Source organism: Pteropus medius, unplaced genomic scaffold, assembly GCF_902729225.1.
Source record: "Pteropus medius unplaced genomic scaffold, Ma_sr-lr_union100, whole genome shotgun sequence".
In the NCBI taxonomy this organism is placed as follows: Eukaryota; Metazoa; Chordata; class Mammalia; order Chiroptera; family Pteropodidae; genus Pteropus; species Pteropus medius.
The window spans coordinates 24,450,756-24,470,022 of NW_024347791.1; the positions used below are offsets into that span (position 1 = coordinate 24,450,756).

At 32.9% G+C, this 19,267-nt stretch overlaps 1 protein-coding gene across 1 annotated transcript in view; it reads right to left on the reverse strand.

The window, feature by feature from the left end:
- EPHA3 (EPH receptor A3) overlaps nt 1–19,267 on the reverse strand; it is a 324,803-nt gene that overhangs the window by 121,637 nt on the left and 183,899 nt on the right. Inside the window, exons 4-5 of the mRNA XM_039878251.1 lie at nt 8,565–8,720; nt 7,537–7,872 (exon numbers count right to left, since the gene is read on the reverse strand). Coding sequence (XP_039734185.1) covers nt 7,537–7,872; nt 8,565–8,720 — 492 coding nt within the window. The remainder of the gene's footprint in view (nt 1–7,536; nt 7,873–8,564; nt 8,721–19,267) is intronic.

Genomic DNA, 19,267 nt, shown 5'->3' on the forward strand with positions numbered 1-19,267 from the left:
AATACTATGAAAAAGTATATAACACCAAATTCGATAACTTAGAAGAAATGGACTAGTAATTAGAAAAATACAACCTTCCTAGACTGAATCAAGAAGAACTGGAAAATCTAAATAGAACGATCAGCAGTATGGAAATGGAAACAATCATCAAAAACCTATCAAAAAGTAAAAGTCCAGGACCAGATGGCTTCACTAGTGAATTTTACCAAACATTCAAAGAAGTTTTAATACCTAGTCTCCTCAAATTCTTCCAAAAAATTGAAGAAGAGGCAATACTTTCTAACTCATTTTATGAGGCCAATAATACTCTGATACTGAAACCTGGTAAGGATAACACACAAAAAAGAAAACTACAGACCAATATCTCTCATGAACGCAGATGCAAAAATCCTAAACAAGATACCAGCGAACCGAATACAGCAACATATTAACAAGATTATACACCACAATCAAGTGGTTTTCATCCCAGGGGCACAGGGATCGTTCGACATATGCAAATCGATTAATATGATAAACCACATAACAAATTAAAAAGTAAGGATCATATGATCATATCAATAGATGCCTTCAACAAGATACAGCATCCATTTATGATCAAAACACTTAACAAAATCTGTATAGAAGGAAAGTATCTTAACATAATAAATGCCATATATGACAAACCCTCTACCAATATTATACTTAATGGTGAAAAACTAAGAACTTTCCCTCTAAGATCAGGAACAAAGTAAGGCTGTCCACTATCGCCACTCTAATTCAGTATGACATCGGAGGTTCTAGTGAGTGCAATCAGACAACAGAAAGATATAAAAGGCATCCACATAGGAAATGAAGAAGTCAAACTGTCAGTATTTGCTGATGACATGATTCTCTATATAGAAAACCCTAAAGACTCCACAAGAATGCTACTAGAAACAATAAGCAAATATAGCAAAATCTGTGGATACAAAATCAATGTTCAAAAATCTATAGCATTCTTATACTCTAATAACGAAGTGTCAAGAGAAAAAAAGTGGAAAAAATAACTCCTTTTGCAATTGCAATAAAAAAATATCTAATAATAAATCTAATGAAACATGTGAAGGACCTATATAATGAAAACTATAAGACCCTACTAAAAGAAATTGAAGAAGATACAAAGAAATGGAAAGATGTTTTGTGTTCTTGGATTGGAAGAATCAACATAGTTAAAATGACCTTATTACCTAAAGCATGATACAGATTTAATGCAATCCTCATCAAAATCCCATAGGCTTTTTTAAAAGAAATAGAACAAAAAATCATCAGGCTTGTATGGAAGCACAAAAGACCCCGAATTGCCAAAGCCATCCTGAGAAAAAAGAATGAGGCTGGAGGCATCACTCTGCCCAAATTCAAATTATACTACAAAGTAACAATAATCAAAATAGCATGGTATTGGCAGAAAAATAGACACACAGACTAGTGGAACAAAATTGAGAGTCTAGAAATACACTCATATTTATATGGGCAAATATTTTTTGACAAAAATTTCAAAAAAATATAGTGGAGGAAGGAAAGTCTCTTCAATAAATGGTGCTGGGAAAACTGGGAAGCCACATACAAAAGAATGAAATTAGACTGTTTTCTATCACCACACACCAAAATGAACTCAAAATAGATTAAGGATCAGAGTATAAGACCTGAAACAATAAAATGCATAGAAGAAAACATAGGAACTAAACTCAAGGACTTTGGACTTAAAGAGGATTTTATGAATTTGACCTCAAAGGCAAGGGACGTAAGAGCAAAATTAAATGAATAGGACTACATCAAATTAAAATCTTCTGCTCAGCAAAAAAAAACATCAACAAGGTAAAGAGACAACCATCCCAATGTGAAAATATATTTGCAAGCAACACCTCCGATAAGGGCCTAATATAAAAATTATGCAAAGATATCATATGACTCAATTATAATAAGAGAACAAACAATCCAATCAAAAAATGGGCAGGGGACCTGAACAGACATTTCTTCTTAGAGGACATACAAATGGCCTACAAACATATGATAAGATGATTAACATCACTAGCTATTAGGGAAAAGCAAATCAAAACCACAATGAGATACCATCTCACACCTGTTAGACTAGCTATAATCAACAGGACAAGTAATAACAAATGTTGGAGAGGATGTAGAGAAATAGGAACCCTCATACGCTGCAGGTGGGACTGCAAATTGGTATGGCTACTATGGAAAGCAGTATAGAAGTTCCTCAAAGAACTAAGAATTGACCTACCATACAATCCAGCAATCCCTCTACTGGGTATTTACCCCAAAGACTTAAAAACTCATAGTCGAAAAGATATTTGCACACCCATGTTCATAGCAGCATTATTCTCATTAGCCAGGACATGGAAGCAACCGAAGTGTCCTATGATAGATGATTGGCTAAAGAAGCTGTGGTACATATATACAATGGAAAATTATTCAGCCATAAGAAGAGATGAAATACTGACATTTGCGACAACATGATGGACCTTGAAATAGTCACACTAAGCGAAATAATCCAGGCAGAAAAGGTTGAAAATCACATGATATCACATATGTGGAATATAAACCTAAAAGCAACAAATGAACAGGACAAACAGAGACTCATGAACATGAACAATGGACTGACTAGTGGTTACAGAAGGGAGTGGGGAGGAGAGAGGAGGGAAATACAAAAATAAAATGTTAAAAAAATTATGTATATATAGTATGAAAAAAATAAACTGGTTAAAAAAACCCAAAACAAAACAAAACCTCAGGCCCTTCTGAAATAAACTTCAGATTACTCCATCAAGTAAAAATTCCCAAGCTGAAGGTGCAAGAACCATGGGATTGAAAAAAGAAATACAAAATTATAAATATCAATTATATCCTTATAACCAGTAACAGAAATGAAAATTGTAGCTACTAGGCATATTTTTTCCTTGCTTGTTATATTTGAATTTTCACATTTTAAATATATTTTTTACCATCTTTTCTGTTAAAAAAAAAAAAAAGGAGATGCCACAACCTCCTCCTCAGGTTCAATTAATTTGCTAGAGCACTTCTCAGAACTCAGGAAAACATTTTACTTACTAAATCACCAGTTTGTTATATTATCAAATGATACAACTTAGTAAAACCAGATGGAAAAGATGCAAATGTCAGGGTGGGGGACAAGGGGTATAGAGGTTCTATGCTTACTCCAGGTGTGTCATCTACCCACACCTGTATGTGTTTACCAACCCAGAAGATCTCTGAACCACCTCCTCTGAGTTTTCAAAGAAGCTTCATTAGATAGGCATGATTGATTAAATCATTGACCATAGATAATTGAACTCTATCTCAGCCTCTCTCACTTCCTGGAACAGGTGGAGAGTAGGTGTACTGAAAATTCCAACCCTCTAATCACAAGGTTCGGTTATATTGGCAACCAGCCCCTATCCTTAGGAGATTTCCAAATGTCAATTTACTAACATAGACTCAGGTGCGGTTTAAAGGGGTTGTTATGAATAACAAAATATACCTTTATTCCTCTTATCACCTAGAAAATTCAAAGGGTTTTAGGAGCTCTATGCCATAAACTGGGACCAACACCAAATATATATTTCTTATTATAAATCACAGTATCACCGAGGGAAAATCATCTGTGAAGAATGGAGTAAAGAATGAGATTGAGTTTGGGTAAGAATGGGGATAACAAGGAATATCTTTTGCAGAATACCCCTAAGAAACCCTGTGATATATGACTAAGAAGGAAGGACCAAGTTTATTGTGGATGGCATAGGTTATAGTAGATTTCCCCATCAAAGCTCCTCTCTGTCTCCAAGGCAGCATTTATTTTCGTAGCTACATGCATGAATCACAGAATGGCAGACAGAATAGGAGAATAGAAGCTGAAAGTGCGTTGGAGTTGGGAGACTTTAGTGGAAGTTTGATCTCTTGATGAAACATTGTAAAAACTTCTCAAATGTCAGTTTCTTCAGCTATAAAATAGGGTTGGGGGTGGACTTCAAAATTTAAAGCCTGTGAATTCTATTTTAGTGACCCCTATTCTAGTCTGAGATTATTATATATTACAGGATAGTGGGGGAAAAGGCAGATTTTATGATGAAGGTTGAGAATAAACTGAGACAGATATTGCACTAATGTTCCAAAATGATGGTTTCTGGAACTAAAAGGTAAATATACTCATTCAAGGAAGAAAACACAAAGTAGCAATTTATACCAAGTTATAACTTTGCAGATTTGTTTTGCAACCTGCAATTCTTTCTGTACATGTTTGATGAATTCACGTATACAATCTTTATGTGGAGGCCATGCTTTTTATCTCACTGACATACTTTGTGAAAATATTGAGAGCTGAGAACTAACATCCGAATTTACAGCATAATCCATACAATTTAGAAGGTGCCTTATCATGTGGTCATCATATAGCTTTTACAATATAATCAAGAGAAATAGCAACAAACTCAATCTCACAAACTAAATTAAAAGGGACACATTCACGTTTCCCCTTTATGTCCATGTCAAAGATAGAGAGACTGGGAGAAATTTAAGTAACATGACATCAAAGCTGTCACAGCCATATCTTTCTAGTAGTATGGAGCTCATTTTTCAAAGCTACCCGTCCATTAACTCTCACAAGAACAAAAATAAAGCAAAACAAAGAAACGCTCTCTGGAGAAATGCATTGCTTCTAACCTTGTTTATACATCTTACTGTGGGGATTTGAAGATGGAACAAAGACCTCTACCTCCCCAGGCACACAAAATAATACATGTACCCTGAAATAAATATACAAAATGCCTAGTGGTGCATATTGTAGATAAATTTGTGATTTAAAAAAAATGAGAATGGGTTTAGGGAGAGTAACTGATATCATCCCTGTTGAATCCTGTCTTGCCCTGTGATTTGTAACTGGGAGGGCCAAAGCATCATCCCCATTTATTTTTTAATGTCTTGGCCTGCTCTTGGTTGCCACTTTACCTAGGTTCATTCACTGTACACATCTGAACCTATTAGTTTTCTGATAAATGTACTATCAGAAAGCCAAAGGTCGATGATAAGATAGAAAATAAGGAGCTCTTGCTTGTTTTTATATGTTTCTGTTTTACTTGGGAGATAATCATAAAACCGATTGATGCTCCCATTTTTTTAAAAAAGAGTAAATCAGCATGAAATATAGGATTTGGGAAAGCCATTTGCCACACAATTATAATTTCTTAAATTCTTATGTTCACTGAATATGAGAAGCTACAATTATGTGATACATAGCAATAGCATTACTCTTTTTTCTTCTCCTTTCATGAAAGATAGGTAAGTAAACTTAAGTTAGAAACGTTTAAATATTATTAGTAACAGAATTTAAATATCATTAACTGAAGTAAAGCAAAAGTCTAGTTGGTCTGGAATTTAGCTTCAAGTGGGACAAATTACAGATTCAGGAAGCAAAATTAAATGATACTTCAGTTCACTTCATTTAAAAGTCATGTCTTTTTCACAAATAAAGCTTATTTATTATCATGAGACCACTAAAAGTGTAAAATTTGCATAAATATAGAGAGTAAAAGCAAAGTGGAAACAAGAGAGGGGTTTGGAATCAAAGAGAGAAGCATTTGGGCATGGACAATGCCAAGGGGTATATTCAAAATATCTATCAACCTGCATGTCAAGGACATAGACCCCTCAAGAGGAAGAAGTTCCTAGAAGCCTCTTTTATGCCAGATTTCTCCTTTTGGTTTCTGGATTATGAGGGAGAGGGGAAGGAATGGACCTCAGATATTGGGTTTTGGATACTATTAGGGTACTTGAGGAATTAACCAGAACAGATGCATTTCCATATTAACCTGCAGAAGTAGAACTACTTCTCACTAGAATAGTAGTGCAGAATTTTAATAAGCATCAGTCATACTGGTATAGATTTGCTGGACATTAGCAAGTCTAATATTAATAATTGTGCACCCTTAGTTGCTTACCTAACCTTATTGAGTCAGCCAAGTGAGAGAAAGAAAAGTGGTAAGTATTTTTGGCTAGTTATTTGGCTGCTTCATAACTTCTTCCAGTTGATAGGAGTATTTAGTCACCTCTCCACTTCCTTTTCCTGAGACATTCAGTATACATATCCTCAGAGCAAAGGGCAAGTCCCACCAGAGAGCAGAGGAACTTTCACGATTTATGCCAAATGCAGAGAAAAGCATTTACACTCAATCCTGATTTCCAGCTAAGGGGTAAACCCATCTGGGAACAGATTCAAGAATCTGTAGTTCTAGTTGAAACATTATCAGGGAGCATTATCTTGTCTCTTCCTTTTCCTCCTTTCTGGCTCCAATGTTTATTTGTTTGGGTATAAATGATACAATGATATCTCTGAATTGAACTGTTTAGAATGTATCCTTAATCATGATATCTTATAGCAACAATTATAAACATCTATCAGCTTAACTTTGCACAAGCTTTGTTCATACCAAAAACTGCTTATTACTCATTGATCACAGTTGTCAACATTGAATAAATGATTGTTTTACCTCAAAGGAGTGTCACTGGTATGTGTCTGTATGCTCTGTAAAGTATAACACTTCTATATGATTGAGAGAATTGCAACTAAAATCCCATAAAAATTTTTGAACACCACACTTAAAAATATATATATAGAAAAAAATCACAGGAATTATCAGAGAACTAGAAAACACATAGAGGATTTAATGAGTGATTGAAAGAACAAGATGTACTAACAATAAAGAAAAGAAAATGTTGTGGATGTATGATAAAGAAAGGTGAGCAGTTCGTTTGCTTTTTAAATTTTTTCATTCCATATTAAAGGGAATTGCTTACAACCTGCCAAAGAAGCATTTTTTTTTTTTTTTTTTTAGGTTAGGAAAAGATTATCAGTGGAAAAGATAGTGATAAAATCACCTAACAATTTACCCCAGAAAATTTTTAAGATTAGTATTTCTAAATGTTCTCCCCCAAGAGCTCTTTTCACTATGCTTCTCCACAAATTTTATACTTTGGATTTTTAAATACAAAGTATAGCCACTAAATAAAAATGTTTTCTTCTTTATTTTTAATTATTCAGATAATTATAACTTTCTGAGCTATAATATTCAGAGCATCAGACAATCAAAAGTAAAACTGAATAACTATCAAAAAATCTGATATAATTGTAACTAAAGTAAAGCTATTTCTAATTTCGAATATCCTACATAAACTTTTCGCAGTTGTTTCAATGTCTGTTAAGTTCTTTGAACTACGAAAATATTTCAAGGACACTCACAAATGTTATCTCTAGAGACTCAAATATTTAAAGGTTCCAAATTGGAAAGCAATAGATTAAATTAGTTTAGAATCATCTAACAAATATGATTCATCCTCACTTCAACAATTAAATTGAGTTATTTAATGTAACATAACTATCTAAAAATGATAGAAGAGAAAATCCTGGAGGCCTTTCAATTTTTTTTCCCCTTCCTTTTTTTCACTTTCTCTGGCAAAACTGTTACTTAACTCTGAGATGGCAGGAATAAGAAGAATCCAGCATGTACTTACCAGCCTGATTAGTTGTGATGCTGACTGCAGCAAACTGTCTTGGTGGTGAGCTCAGCTCTGACACCCCATTAATGGCATCAATCTCAAAGGTATAGTTAGTGTGTGCCAGCAGGTCTGTCACTGTCACTGTGGTGTTGGTGAGTCCAAACTGTCGAGGGAGGAAGCGAACATTTGGGCTGCATGGCTCACAGTGTTTTACATTCCACCCACATTTTTTACATATGATGTTGAAGGTAACATCTTTCCGGCCTCCTGTGTCCAGGGGCCAACTCCAGTCCAAGATAACTGAGGTCTCATTTATATTAGAGATAACGTTCCTTGGTGCAGATGGAGGTCCTGCAAAGTAGTTCAACAAAGATTAATGAGCTTCACTTCTGGTTTCTACTACAAGGGAAATAGATAATTTACAATGGAACTGAAAGAGGTAAATAACCATCTTGTCTTTATTATATACTTTTAATTTGTCCTTAGAGGATCCATGAGATTACAGACACATGGATTCAAGAGCACTGTTCTGTTGAAGCTGTAAGTGGGAGAGTTACTACTCAAGGTTGAAGATGCATTCAGAAAGTCCAACAGAGGAATTCACCACTAAATTCAATGCTCTGGTGAATAGTTATGAAAACTTCAGTATTAGTTTTATAAATCTTAGTCCTTTTTCCCTATGACCTATGACCAACATATAACAAGAGGGAATAGAAATGTAAAAACACAAATCCCATGCCTATAATCTCTCTATCCTGTCAAATATAATGAAAAATCTAAAAGAAGACAGAAAATTTTCTTTCTTTCTGGGGTCTTATTGCAGGAAGTGTTTTAAAAGTAATTAATTTACTGTGATAAATGTTGCATTTGTGTTGAGCCAAGCATGGACAGTGAAGCAGAGAAGACTTTCAGTTTGCACATGGGTAACACAAGGAAATGGGCCAAATGCTAAAAAAAAAAAAAAAAAAAAAAAGCACGGTAACAAAAAGAAAAAAACAAAATAAAACAAACATGGAGGCATGGGTTGCAGCAAAACTACTCACGGGTACAAGCCATGGATGGAGGGTCTTTGTCTGCTCGGAAGTAATTATTCTCACACCTGCAGTTCACTGAACCATCGTCATGAGTAGAACTGTGAGGTGGGCACTTGGTGCACTTCGTATTGCCATCTGAAGCCTTGTAGAAACCCGGTTGACAAGCTATGAACAAAATGACTCTTTTAAAATTCTATGATCATTTTGAAAATGTAGTTTTGAAAATATGTAAAACACATTTCAGGATCTTAGGACATGCATTCACTATGAATATAAATCCATTTTTCCTTCCAGTATTTACAGAAGCAAATAATGTGATCCAGTGTAATTTTTCCACATATACATTTGAATTTGCACCAAATGCTAAAGAAAAAAACCCCACAAAATTTAGATTATTTTGGCACTAGAGTGTGATGAAATTCCCAGTTCATGTTTTCACAGCTTTACTTGGCATTGGAATATTTGTGGAGAAAATAAAGCAAAGCCATGTCATCGTGTAGCCATTCCCTTTTCAAACATCATTTAAACATGATGCAATGTGTACACTATCTGCACTGCAGTTAACACTATATTACTTGCTCACTTGTTTTCTAATTGGTTTCTGTGCGTACAAGTCTATTCCTACAAATCATAAGCAACTATAGGAAGATATCGTGGCTTTGTCTATATTCTAAGATTCTTGATACATGGTTCTCATGAGCTACAATTTATTTTCTGCCTTGACAGTATCATTACTCTACTTTTATGGTAATGGACTAAAATAGAGATTGCAATATATTTTCTTGTCTGTATATTAAATATATAAGGAGATATAATTTATATCTAAAACACTTGTTAACTGTTATTACATGCAAAGTTTTTAAAATAACTCAATAACTATGTTATCTTCATACTTTCTGGGCATATCTCTGAATGATGTGGTTTTTAAGCTCAATGAACTGGTTTCCAATATTCGTTTTAGCTGTCTCTATTATGTGATTTTCATTTAACCTGATATAAAATTCAAAATGCTATACTGTTTCATTTGATCCATTTTCATAGTTACATTGAAATCTGTAATCATTGTGAAAATCCTAATGAGAAATCTCTTGATAGTCCTTTAAGAAATAAATTCGGGGTCTAAATTTTTAGTTTCCTCTAGAATATCTTTGGAAGTGAATAATATCTTGAATCTCTAAAACTCAATGTCAGTGCTGCACTGAGATTTGATGACTTAAAGCACTTACACATAGAATAATCCCTGTAGATTATATTTAGCATTGAATTCCAGAATTTTCTTATATTAACTTTACACTGTGAATAACAAATTATTTGCTTTCAAGTAAAACTTGGGTGGACAAATGTTAATTTTAACAATCATTAAATGCATTTTGAAAGATAACACACTATGTTCATAATAACATATCTTCCTACTACATATATTTTGAGAAACACACTGCTAAGGGAAATACGCTGCTAAGACAAACAGAATGACTGAAAATGATAGTAATTATTAATTTAATTTTGTTGTTTTCTAGTTTCTACTAAGAATGGCTGCTCTAGGATGATGTTATATTATATTGAACAACTTTTGGTGCCACACTGAGAGCCACTCAAATAAATTCTATTGCCCTAACCAAACATAGATTAGGATTATAAACTTTTGAACATTGTCTATAAACATTGGTTAGCAGCTTCATCTCATATCTCCTGTTATATTGCCATGGAGGAAATTATATAAAGTATAAACTATGTACTTAACTTCTGGTTTTGATTTAGCTCATCATTGAAGTGCCTTTAAAGAGGATATCATTGCTCGGTGTTTCAAGATTAAGTTGCAGTGTTCCAATGTATTTTGTTATTTTGTTTGCTTCTGAGTTTATCTGTGTGTCTTTATCTGGGGCTTTTATGAGCTTTATATTTAGCATAAAGATATTCACTAAACAATCACTTTTTGTTACTCTTATCAGTAGCTATATTATATGATACTTAAAAGATAAGACAGTCAGTCATATATTCACTTTTGAGCTACAGCACTACAGCACAGGACTTCTGATAGGAACTTGAAAGCAGGTATAGTTAATAAATCTACAAGTTAAGAACATTAATTTAAACTAGTAACTAACTTTATCTAATTATGACTATATAATCTTAGAGACGATAATAGTAAAAGATACGTAAGCACATATACATGCAGTTTAATAAAAATTTGTCAATCATCTACTCTTGTTCAGTTTCTTTGATAGCTTTAAAGATACAAATGTCCTTAATTCTGTCCATCTCAAAAGGGCCCTTGCAATCAAAAAACAGGCGACAGACATTTAACACAGGCCACATGAAGCAAGCACTCCATTCTGATTGAGCTATTGGAAGAGACTACACAGAAAAGATATTGTTTGAGAAAGATTGTAAACAGATAGAAGGAGCTGGCCTGTAAGAAGCATAATTAAACACACAAATAGACTGATATGGAAAGACAAACTGTTAAGCAGGAGAATGTGGTAGTATTGTCGGTTATATACTCAACATCTGAATGCTGCTTTCTGCTTGCTAATAGAATGCTGATTTTGTTCAGGATTGCCTCAAACCAGTACTCTCTAACTCAAACTTTATGGCAAGTAGCGATGGATGGCCAACGTTATGGCCAAAGAGATGACCAAAGAGATACAAACAGAAATATGATGAAAGCCACTGGGATACTTTTTTTTTATCCCCATAACAAGATGGTCCCCATGTAACTGAGTGATTTAATTTATGTTATTCCAGAATTATTTATGGACATAATGGCTTACATGGGACAATAAGGAAATCAGAGAGATGTGTACACTGAACTTGTTGACCTAGTAAGCACCTATCTCAAGATTTATTATGATATTGGAAAAATAATATCTTGTTTATTTAAGTTACTGTGGTCAAATTTTGTTTTCCTTACATCAGAAAACATTTCTAAATGACATAAAGACAAAGAGAATTCAGATGAGATGTACTAATTGAATAGAATTGTAGTTCAATGAGCTAGAAAGATCCTAAGAAATCACATTGGCCAGTCTGTATGTTCTTCTGGCTGATAGGCTTTAATTACCGATTTACAGATATTCCTTGAATGTCATCTATATATGAGTATAATACTAGATTCTATAATATCCTATTTTGTAGACATTTTTTCTCTTTCTGAAGTACTTTCATATGTACCATTTCAATTGACTCTCAATCATTCTATTAAATTAAGACATTTGTTGGTTACCTTGGGAAAGAACTTGATATGTTTAGGGCTCATTTCCATAAATCATGGCAATGGATCTCAAAAATCTCTGTTAGTATTAAAAAAAAAAAGAAAGAAAAAGAAAAGAAAAAAAGTGTGCTAACTGTGAAAGGTCCTGATTTCAACATATAATTACTATGCTTAATTCCCATCCTTCTTCATCCTCCTATTCTACTTCCAACCCATCCTGGAATAAAAAATCCAGAATTATGTATATTGAATAGACTGAATCAAGTTGGGCTAAGAGTACTTGCAATGTAAACAGGAGAATTCAATATGCTAACGTTGGTAACAAGTAAACTTGTTTGACAAATTAAAAATAAAAAATAACAAAAATAAAATAATCATGACAGATATTAATGTATTCATTTTATTGAGTGCATAATTAAAACACAAGCAGAAAGAGTAACATGCTCAAGATAAGAAAAACATTCAATGATAGTCTGAATAAGCAAGAGCTTTTTCTGTTTTAATTTTATATAAATCACTTATTAAAAGCAAATTATTTTTCTTGGCAATTCTAAACTGTTGATATTACAATGAAGCACAGTCATCTAAAAAAAAAAATATATAAATGCCAATCCTTTGTCATCTATTCTAAGTAAGAAACCATTTCAGAAAGACCGACGTTCTCTTGGGTTTCTCCAGAATTTTCTACTTGATGTCCAACACTATTATGGGCACATGGGTGTTTTTGTTGAAAGGGCAGGAGGAGTCTTCAACTTCAAGAGTAGGGTGTCCTACTATATATGGGAGGCAAACAATCAAAATTTCCCTTTCTTACTATAACGAGAATCTCTAAATTCTCCACCAAAGTTGTTCAACAAATTTGAGACTATGACTAAAGAATTAATAATATTAGTAAAATTATTATACTGGTAGGAAACACACTCTTTATATATATAGGGGAAATTCTTTATATTACACACTTGCTTCTAAAATTATCGTATCAATAATCTCCCTCCCTTGAAGTAAATAAACTTGCACTTAAATATCTATTAATCTTCTTCATCCTTCAAAAATTATCATGGAAGAATTTGAAACTTTACTTTGCATACTTGTGTTTTATTATCTTTGCTTATAGTAGTAAGAGCAATGATTTTAATTTGAAAACATCACCCTGCCCTACCTTGAATATAAAACAAGTGATATAACAATCTGCACATTTCTTTTATTTAAGTATTATTTTAGAGACTGAGAAGGTTCAACATATTTTAAAAAGCCAGGCAATGAGTAGAAAGCAAATATGTTAATATGTTTTCTTTCCTTTTATTACTCAAAGGAAGTCTTGGCCAACTTATTACAGAATATCAAAGAAAACAGAATAGTCAAGAAGGGTAAACAAATTAATACTAATTCAGATTTATCCAGTTTTAAGGTTTAAAATAAAAAATTTCTACTATGTAGTCAAGGCCTTTCCTGGAGTAAGCCAGCTACTAAAGCAATACTTAACCTAAGGTGGATGCATGCATATTCAAAGTCTGCTGCCCAAATGACAAAATTCTGATTTATATCTTTCTTTAGATAACCCAATAGTACACATTCTTATCAGTCAAACACTGGTAAAATTATTCATAGATTTCAGGCCCCTGGTAATAAAACCAAAGAGTAATTAAGAGATTAAGATCCTTTAAGCTGCCTTTGGTGCATGGTCCCAGAGATATATCTCTTTGCTCTAATGGAGATTTCTGAACCAGTTAAGTGTGGCAGGAACTCTCATGTTTGATTTTGTGTTGATAAATCAAAATAGCATGATCTATGAATTTAAATCAATAATCATTAAAAATGGAAAGTAGCTCCTCCTCAAACCATACTGAATATCATCATGGATTTATTAGGAATCAGATTTATTCATATAATGTTTAGATTTTATTTATTCACTTTCATCAAACAAACATGTATTGATCTCCTAAAATGACCTAGACACTATATTGTGTCCAATCTTATAATGCTAAAAGTTACAATACCAGCTTTAAAAAGGATACCAATTCCACATGTCATTGTTATGTTAGAAATAGATCTCCTCACTTGAGAATGTAATTGCTAAAATACTTTTCAATATGATATTTTTATGTTATCTTCACCAAAAAATTCCCTGATTTCTTCTTTTTATCCCAGCACTTCAAGGTGTTTTCAGCATCATATAAGAAAAACACTGGAGTAGGAAGGAGGAAATACAGGTTTAGATCTAGTCTTTTCTGCTAGGTAGATGTTAGCTCAAATTCACTGACCAGTTGTCTTCAAATTTTAATAAGGTGGTTGAGACAGTGACTTCCTCTTCTATAACTAAGTCTGAAGTTCTGCTTAGTAATTATTATGTATTTCTATGTTAGACCCTGAGTAATATAGAGACACGAGTTATTTCCTATTAATTGTGTACGCCCTGTGCCTATCACATTTTCTATTGCCTAGCAGTTGATGAGATGCATTTTTTAAGTGAATGATTAACTGGCAACCACTTGTCCTCTCTGCATTTTAATTCCCAGACAGGTATTAAATGACAGGTATTGACTAAGTTGTCTCTAAAAACTCTTCAGGCTACATACTGCAAATGGTTAATACTTTGTGTACAAAAATTTGTAAGATTCCTAGAACTTTCTAAGTAGGAAAAAATAAAGTATCTTCACTTTCATCACTGATTTAAGGATTATAATTAGCCATTTAAATTATAAAATCACATAGGGCAACAAGACAAAAAAATGAGGTTCCCTTCTGACCTAAAAGAAGTATACGTGAAAAAGAAATGACAGATTTTGATCTTTTTAGTGTTTTCCAGTATCAGAGCAGTATGTACTCAAAAGGCATGGTGATTTTATGGTTGGATAAATTGAAAGATAAATTGACTGCCAAAAAAATAATTCCCTAATACTATACTTTCATGTTAACCAATAACATCGTAAAGCTATATTTAATTATATTCTTCCTTTTATACACATTATAGATAGATTAGAATGTTTAGAAGTCTGAGAATTTTATGTGAATGAATAAAAATTAAGAAATATTGATAGTAATTATTCTTTTTATTTTTTTAAATGTAAGATGATGTGATCTTTTTTTCTCTGTTGTAAAGAAAATGAGCACGGTATTGAAAATACAATTTAAGAGAGACTACATTTTTCTTCTGTTAGTCTGCAATGAGGTTTTATTTGCTTTACTTTTGCTAATGTAGCTTTTAGTTCCTGTTTTTTAAGTGCTGAATTAGTGAGAATATGGTCGCTCATTTATTGAACAAACCCCAAACTTATTGAAAAACCCTAGGATGGACCACAGTAGAACAAAAATGACGCCCTTGCCAAATGTTGATTTTCTATTGAAAAACACTGAAAATATAAATAATAGAAGGAAGCCAAAATAATACCAATCTGTAGTGAATGAATTCAAAATATTTTGGGAATCTGCTGATTTTATATTTATGAAGTAACAATAAAACAGGAAATAAATACTATGGGTCGGTAGTGAGGTAAAATAAAGCACTACCAGCTTTGGAAAATAATACAGAAAAAAATATGAAATGGAGGTTATTATGAGCACTACCTATACAATGAATAATAATTATAGAAAAGCTTCAAGATTCTTGGCTTCATTCCCAAAGCACACAGCACACTTTTCCTTTAAGTTGTAATTGATGGGTTTAAGCTATGCTGATACTCAGAATGGGTAAAGTTACCATAGTGAAAGGAAAACAAATGCATTTAGTAAACCATGGCGGCTACTGTTGAAAGAAAGTAGACAGCCTTTCAATTGCAAAGTGAATTTTGTCTCCAGTTGACTAATGTGGTTGACTTTTAAGAGAAAATATGGTCCTAATTAAGAGTTAAAAGGCTGATTTCAATTTGAATTAACTTTAAATTAAAAAATAAAGCTGTTGGTAAATAGGGCCCTTTTAGTATTCAGACCTTAGTTCCATATACACAGGCCATATTATCAATTCCCAGCCATAAACACAAACTAATGACCAGAACCAGCACTGACTAAACAGATGATTTCCTGGCCTTGCAATTCTAGGCCTGACAGGGTCTTTTTGCCGGTACAAGGTCAAAGCAACTGTTTATTCCCAAAATGAGCTGCACTCCACAGTCTTACAGGAACTCTATTCTTTGCCATTTGAATAGAGGTACAATGTTTTGAGGCAAGACAGAGGCATTTCAATACACTGGAAGTGGCTACATTCAGTCATTAAGACCTGCCTGCAATGTGCAGCATTTACAAAGTGATCAAGTGTTTCCTTCTTCTGTTCTTTCCACTGTTCAATAAAAAAGGCCTAAGGCAAAATGCCACCACACCATTAAACACAACAGAATCAATCACAATCTAGTATGGCTCAAAGATAGCTTAGTAACAAGACTTTATTTTGTCTGTTATTGTTTCATCAGATTTAGCAAGACAGGTGCCAGTAACACTGAAATATGTCCAATTTACATTCACCACGAAGAGAATGCTAAAACAACCTTTGGTTCTTAAGGACATTGTGGTTTGCCAACTTTTCAGTTGTCTAACACATTTATGGAAAACTGTGTGTCCTAAGAGTAGCACCAACTGAGTTTTTGTATCTTTGATTATCAATGCCCAGTTTACAAATTCCACCTGCAGAGAATAGTTTTCACCTTCCTGTAATATAACACCGTTTACTGCAAATCTCTAGGTTTAGCATTGAACTTATGTTTCACTTCTGTACTTAAAACAATCACGTGAGACAGATATTATGTATTTTTCCTGAGGAGATGATTGATGCTTAATGATATTTAGTATCTTGGCTACTTATTCCACTATTATATGTTGTAACCAAAAATGAAACCTGTTTCAGGTGTTTATGCGGTTTTGTATCTGTTGTCTTCTCATCCCATAAAACTTAAAAGTGATAACTAATGTAGGATTGACAATAGATCCAGCACCCTAACATTAATGTAACAAATTTATATGGTGTGACTATAAAGATATCAGGTCTTACTGGGCACATAGGAAAATTGATTACATCATTTTGTCACTGTAACTTTTTGTTGATAGTAATTTTCTTCAATGATTTGTCAAGCCTGTGTCTAGCCAGGTGAATGGCTCTGACGGAAGTCTAGCATTGGGAATAAAGAATGCTTAACTGTTGTAGGTCTGTAGACAGGTATTTGTGAAACATTTCTTTTCAGGGAAATCTGACTACTTACCATAGAATGAATTTTCTACTTTATGTAATCAGCTGGAACAGGAATTTTATTGTGTAGGGGAAAAAAGCATATCATAAATAGTTTCAATAAAAAACTAAAAAGACTTATGCAATTCCACTTTATTATTCTAGCCTGATACTAAGAACTCTCAGCATAGGAAAATGAGATGCTCAACTTCTCTATTATATACTCAATAAGTGGTTTTTCACTAAAATATAACATTATTTTTGGAGTTCTTCAATGTGAGTAAATGTTAAGAATACCAAAAAGAGTAAAAAATATTAACACCTTTCCCAAGATATGGGGGTTCCAAGATATGGAAGATTTGATGCATTTCTGATTATAAATTTGGTATGACTAAGTAACAATGGATTTGAAAACCAATAAAATGGTCATTAATTAAGAGCAAAAAATAGTACTATGAAACCAAAAATTCTTGGTTTCATAGTACTTTCAATTTATTTGATTACATATAGAAGAAATCTGCAACAGAAAAGAATTAATTTTTGTGACTTGCTAAATTCACATTCAGGAATATCTGAAATTATCTAAACTCATAGTCCAGTATCCATTTCTGATTGCTTTCACATTTCATCATCTACTTGGTTACAGGCCAGAGAAAATTTCAACTACCTGAAATTCTTCTTTCCAAACAGTGTGCCTTACTCAGTTAATAATTGATATATCTTGCAAGGCAATCTAGTTACTGAACCTACATATAAATTCAACACTGTAGGTATGATCACGTTTTCATAAAACACATGTGTAAAAAACATTCTACCCTTAAAACTCAACTATTATTATACTATTGTAGTGTGATAGGATAATAAGCACCTCATGGTCACTTTTTCCCTCTTTTATCTCCAGGCACCTACTAGAATACTTGGTTCATGAAAAGCAATAAAGAAATTTTGAGAGAAGAATGGAAGCCTTCTTTATTTCTGCATAAAGATGTTCCATAATAATATTTCCTATGCCTAATTACTAATTTTAAATAATCATAGACATATTAGTAGGCCAAATTTTCCTGGAAAGAATCAGTTTCAAGTTATGACTCAATCATGAAGTTTTATAATGAAAATGTAAAAAAAGATGGGAAAATTTTAAAAAATTATGTGTTCCATTAGGTAAATGCAGAAATACATAATATATGTAATATATACATAATGTGTAATCATATATATGCTTAACAATAATTATAAATCATACCTTTAAACTAGAAATAAAAGAAACTCCCCAATTTATTCTAAACATTCCTTTTTAAAAAATTCTTCAAATATGTTTAAGAAAATATCCCAGGACAAAAGCAAACAAACAAACAAAAAAACTTGAGGTATATTTACTAAAGAAGCTTTGTTTCTTAAACAAATATATTAGATTAGTTTAGAATGAAAAAGGAGTATGAATATTCTTAATTGAATAATAATAATAATTATGGAATGTAAATCATCTAACCTTAGTTTTCCTTTTAGGAAAAAAAAAAAGTGCAGCTGGCTGACAACTTTCATTTACCATCACACATAGGAATGCAACATTTCCTAGGATTTGACATTTCTAGAAATCTAGAATTACTATATCTTGTGCATGGAAATGCCACCACTAAAAATAGAATGCTGTAAATAGAAAAACGTCATTTGTTTCCAAAGACTATGGATATACTAGAATGATGTGAAAATAATAATAAAAGCAAGATACGTCATAACAAACTTTTGGGTAAGATTAGGACTGTAATCTGCAGGTTATCTGGAGATAAATGCTGCAGCTGCAAGCACCCCGGCGAGTAAAATTGAAGTCTATCATTTTCTGTGGTATGTACAAAGCATTCAAATATTTATGTGATATATAAAAGTCAGATGCCAAAAGTGGAAGGCAGATCATTTCTAAGGTAAAGCCTTGAAGCAAGAGGCTTTAGTGTTCATGAAAATTAAAGAAAAAAGAAGGTAGATGAAACAGAAGACATAAGAGCCTCAAATCAGTCTGGGGAGGCATATAGAACAATCAGGTTATGGAGTGCCTTGCAGTTTATATTTAAGGGCTTGTTTTTTATACAATAAGTGTCGTGGAAGGTCATTGAAAGGTTTCATGCATGAGGTACACTATAATTAGATTTATATTTCAAAGTGATTATTCTTGTTCCTATGGGGAAAATGCATTGAACTGAGTCAAGAATGAAACAGACCGGAAATTATTGAAATAATCCAAATTAGAGATGATATGACATAGATGGAGGAAGAGTTATGGGCACAGAAAGAAGTATATTCATTTGAGATATTCATTTGAGATAATATTGATAGGTCTTGCAGATAGAATGGATG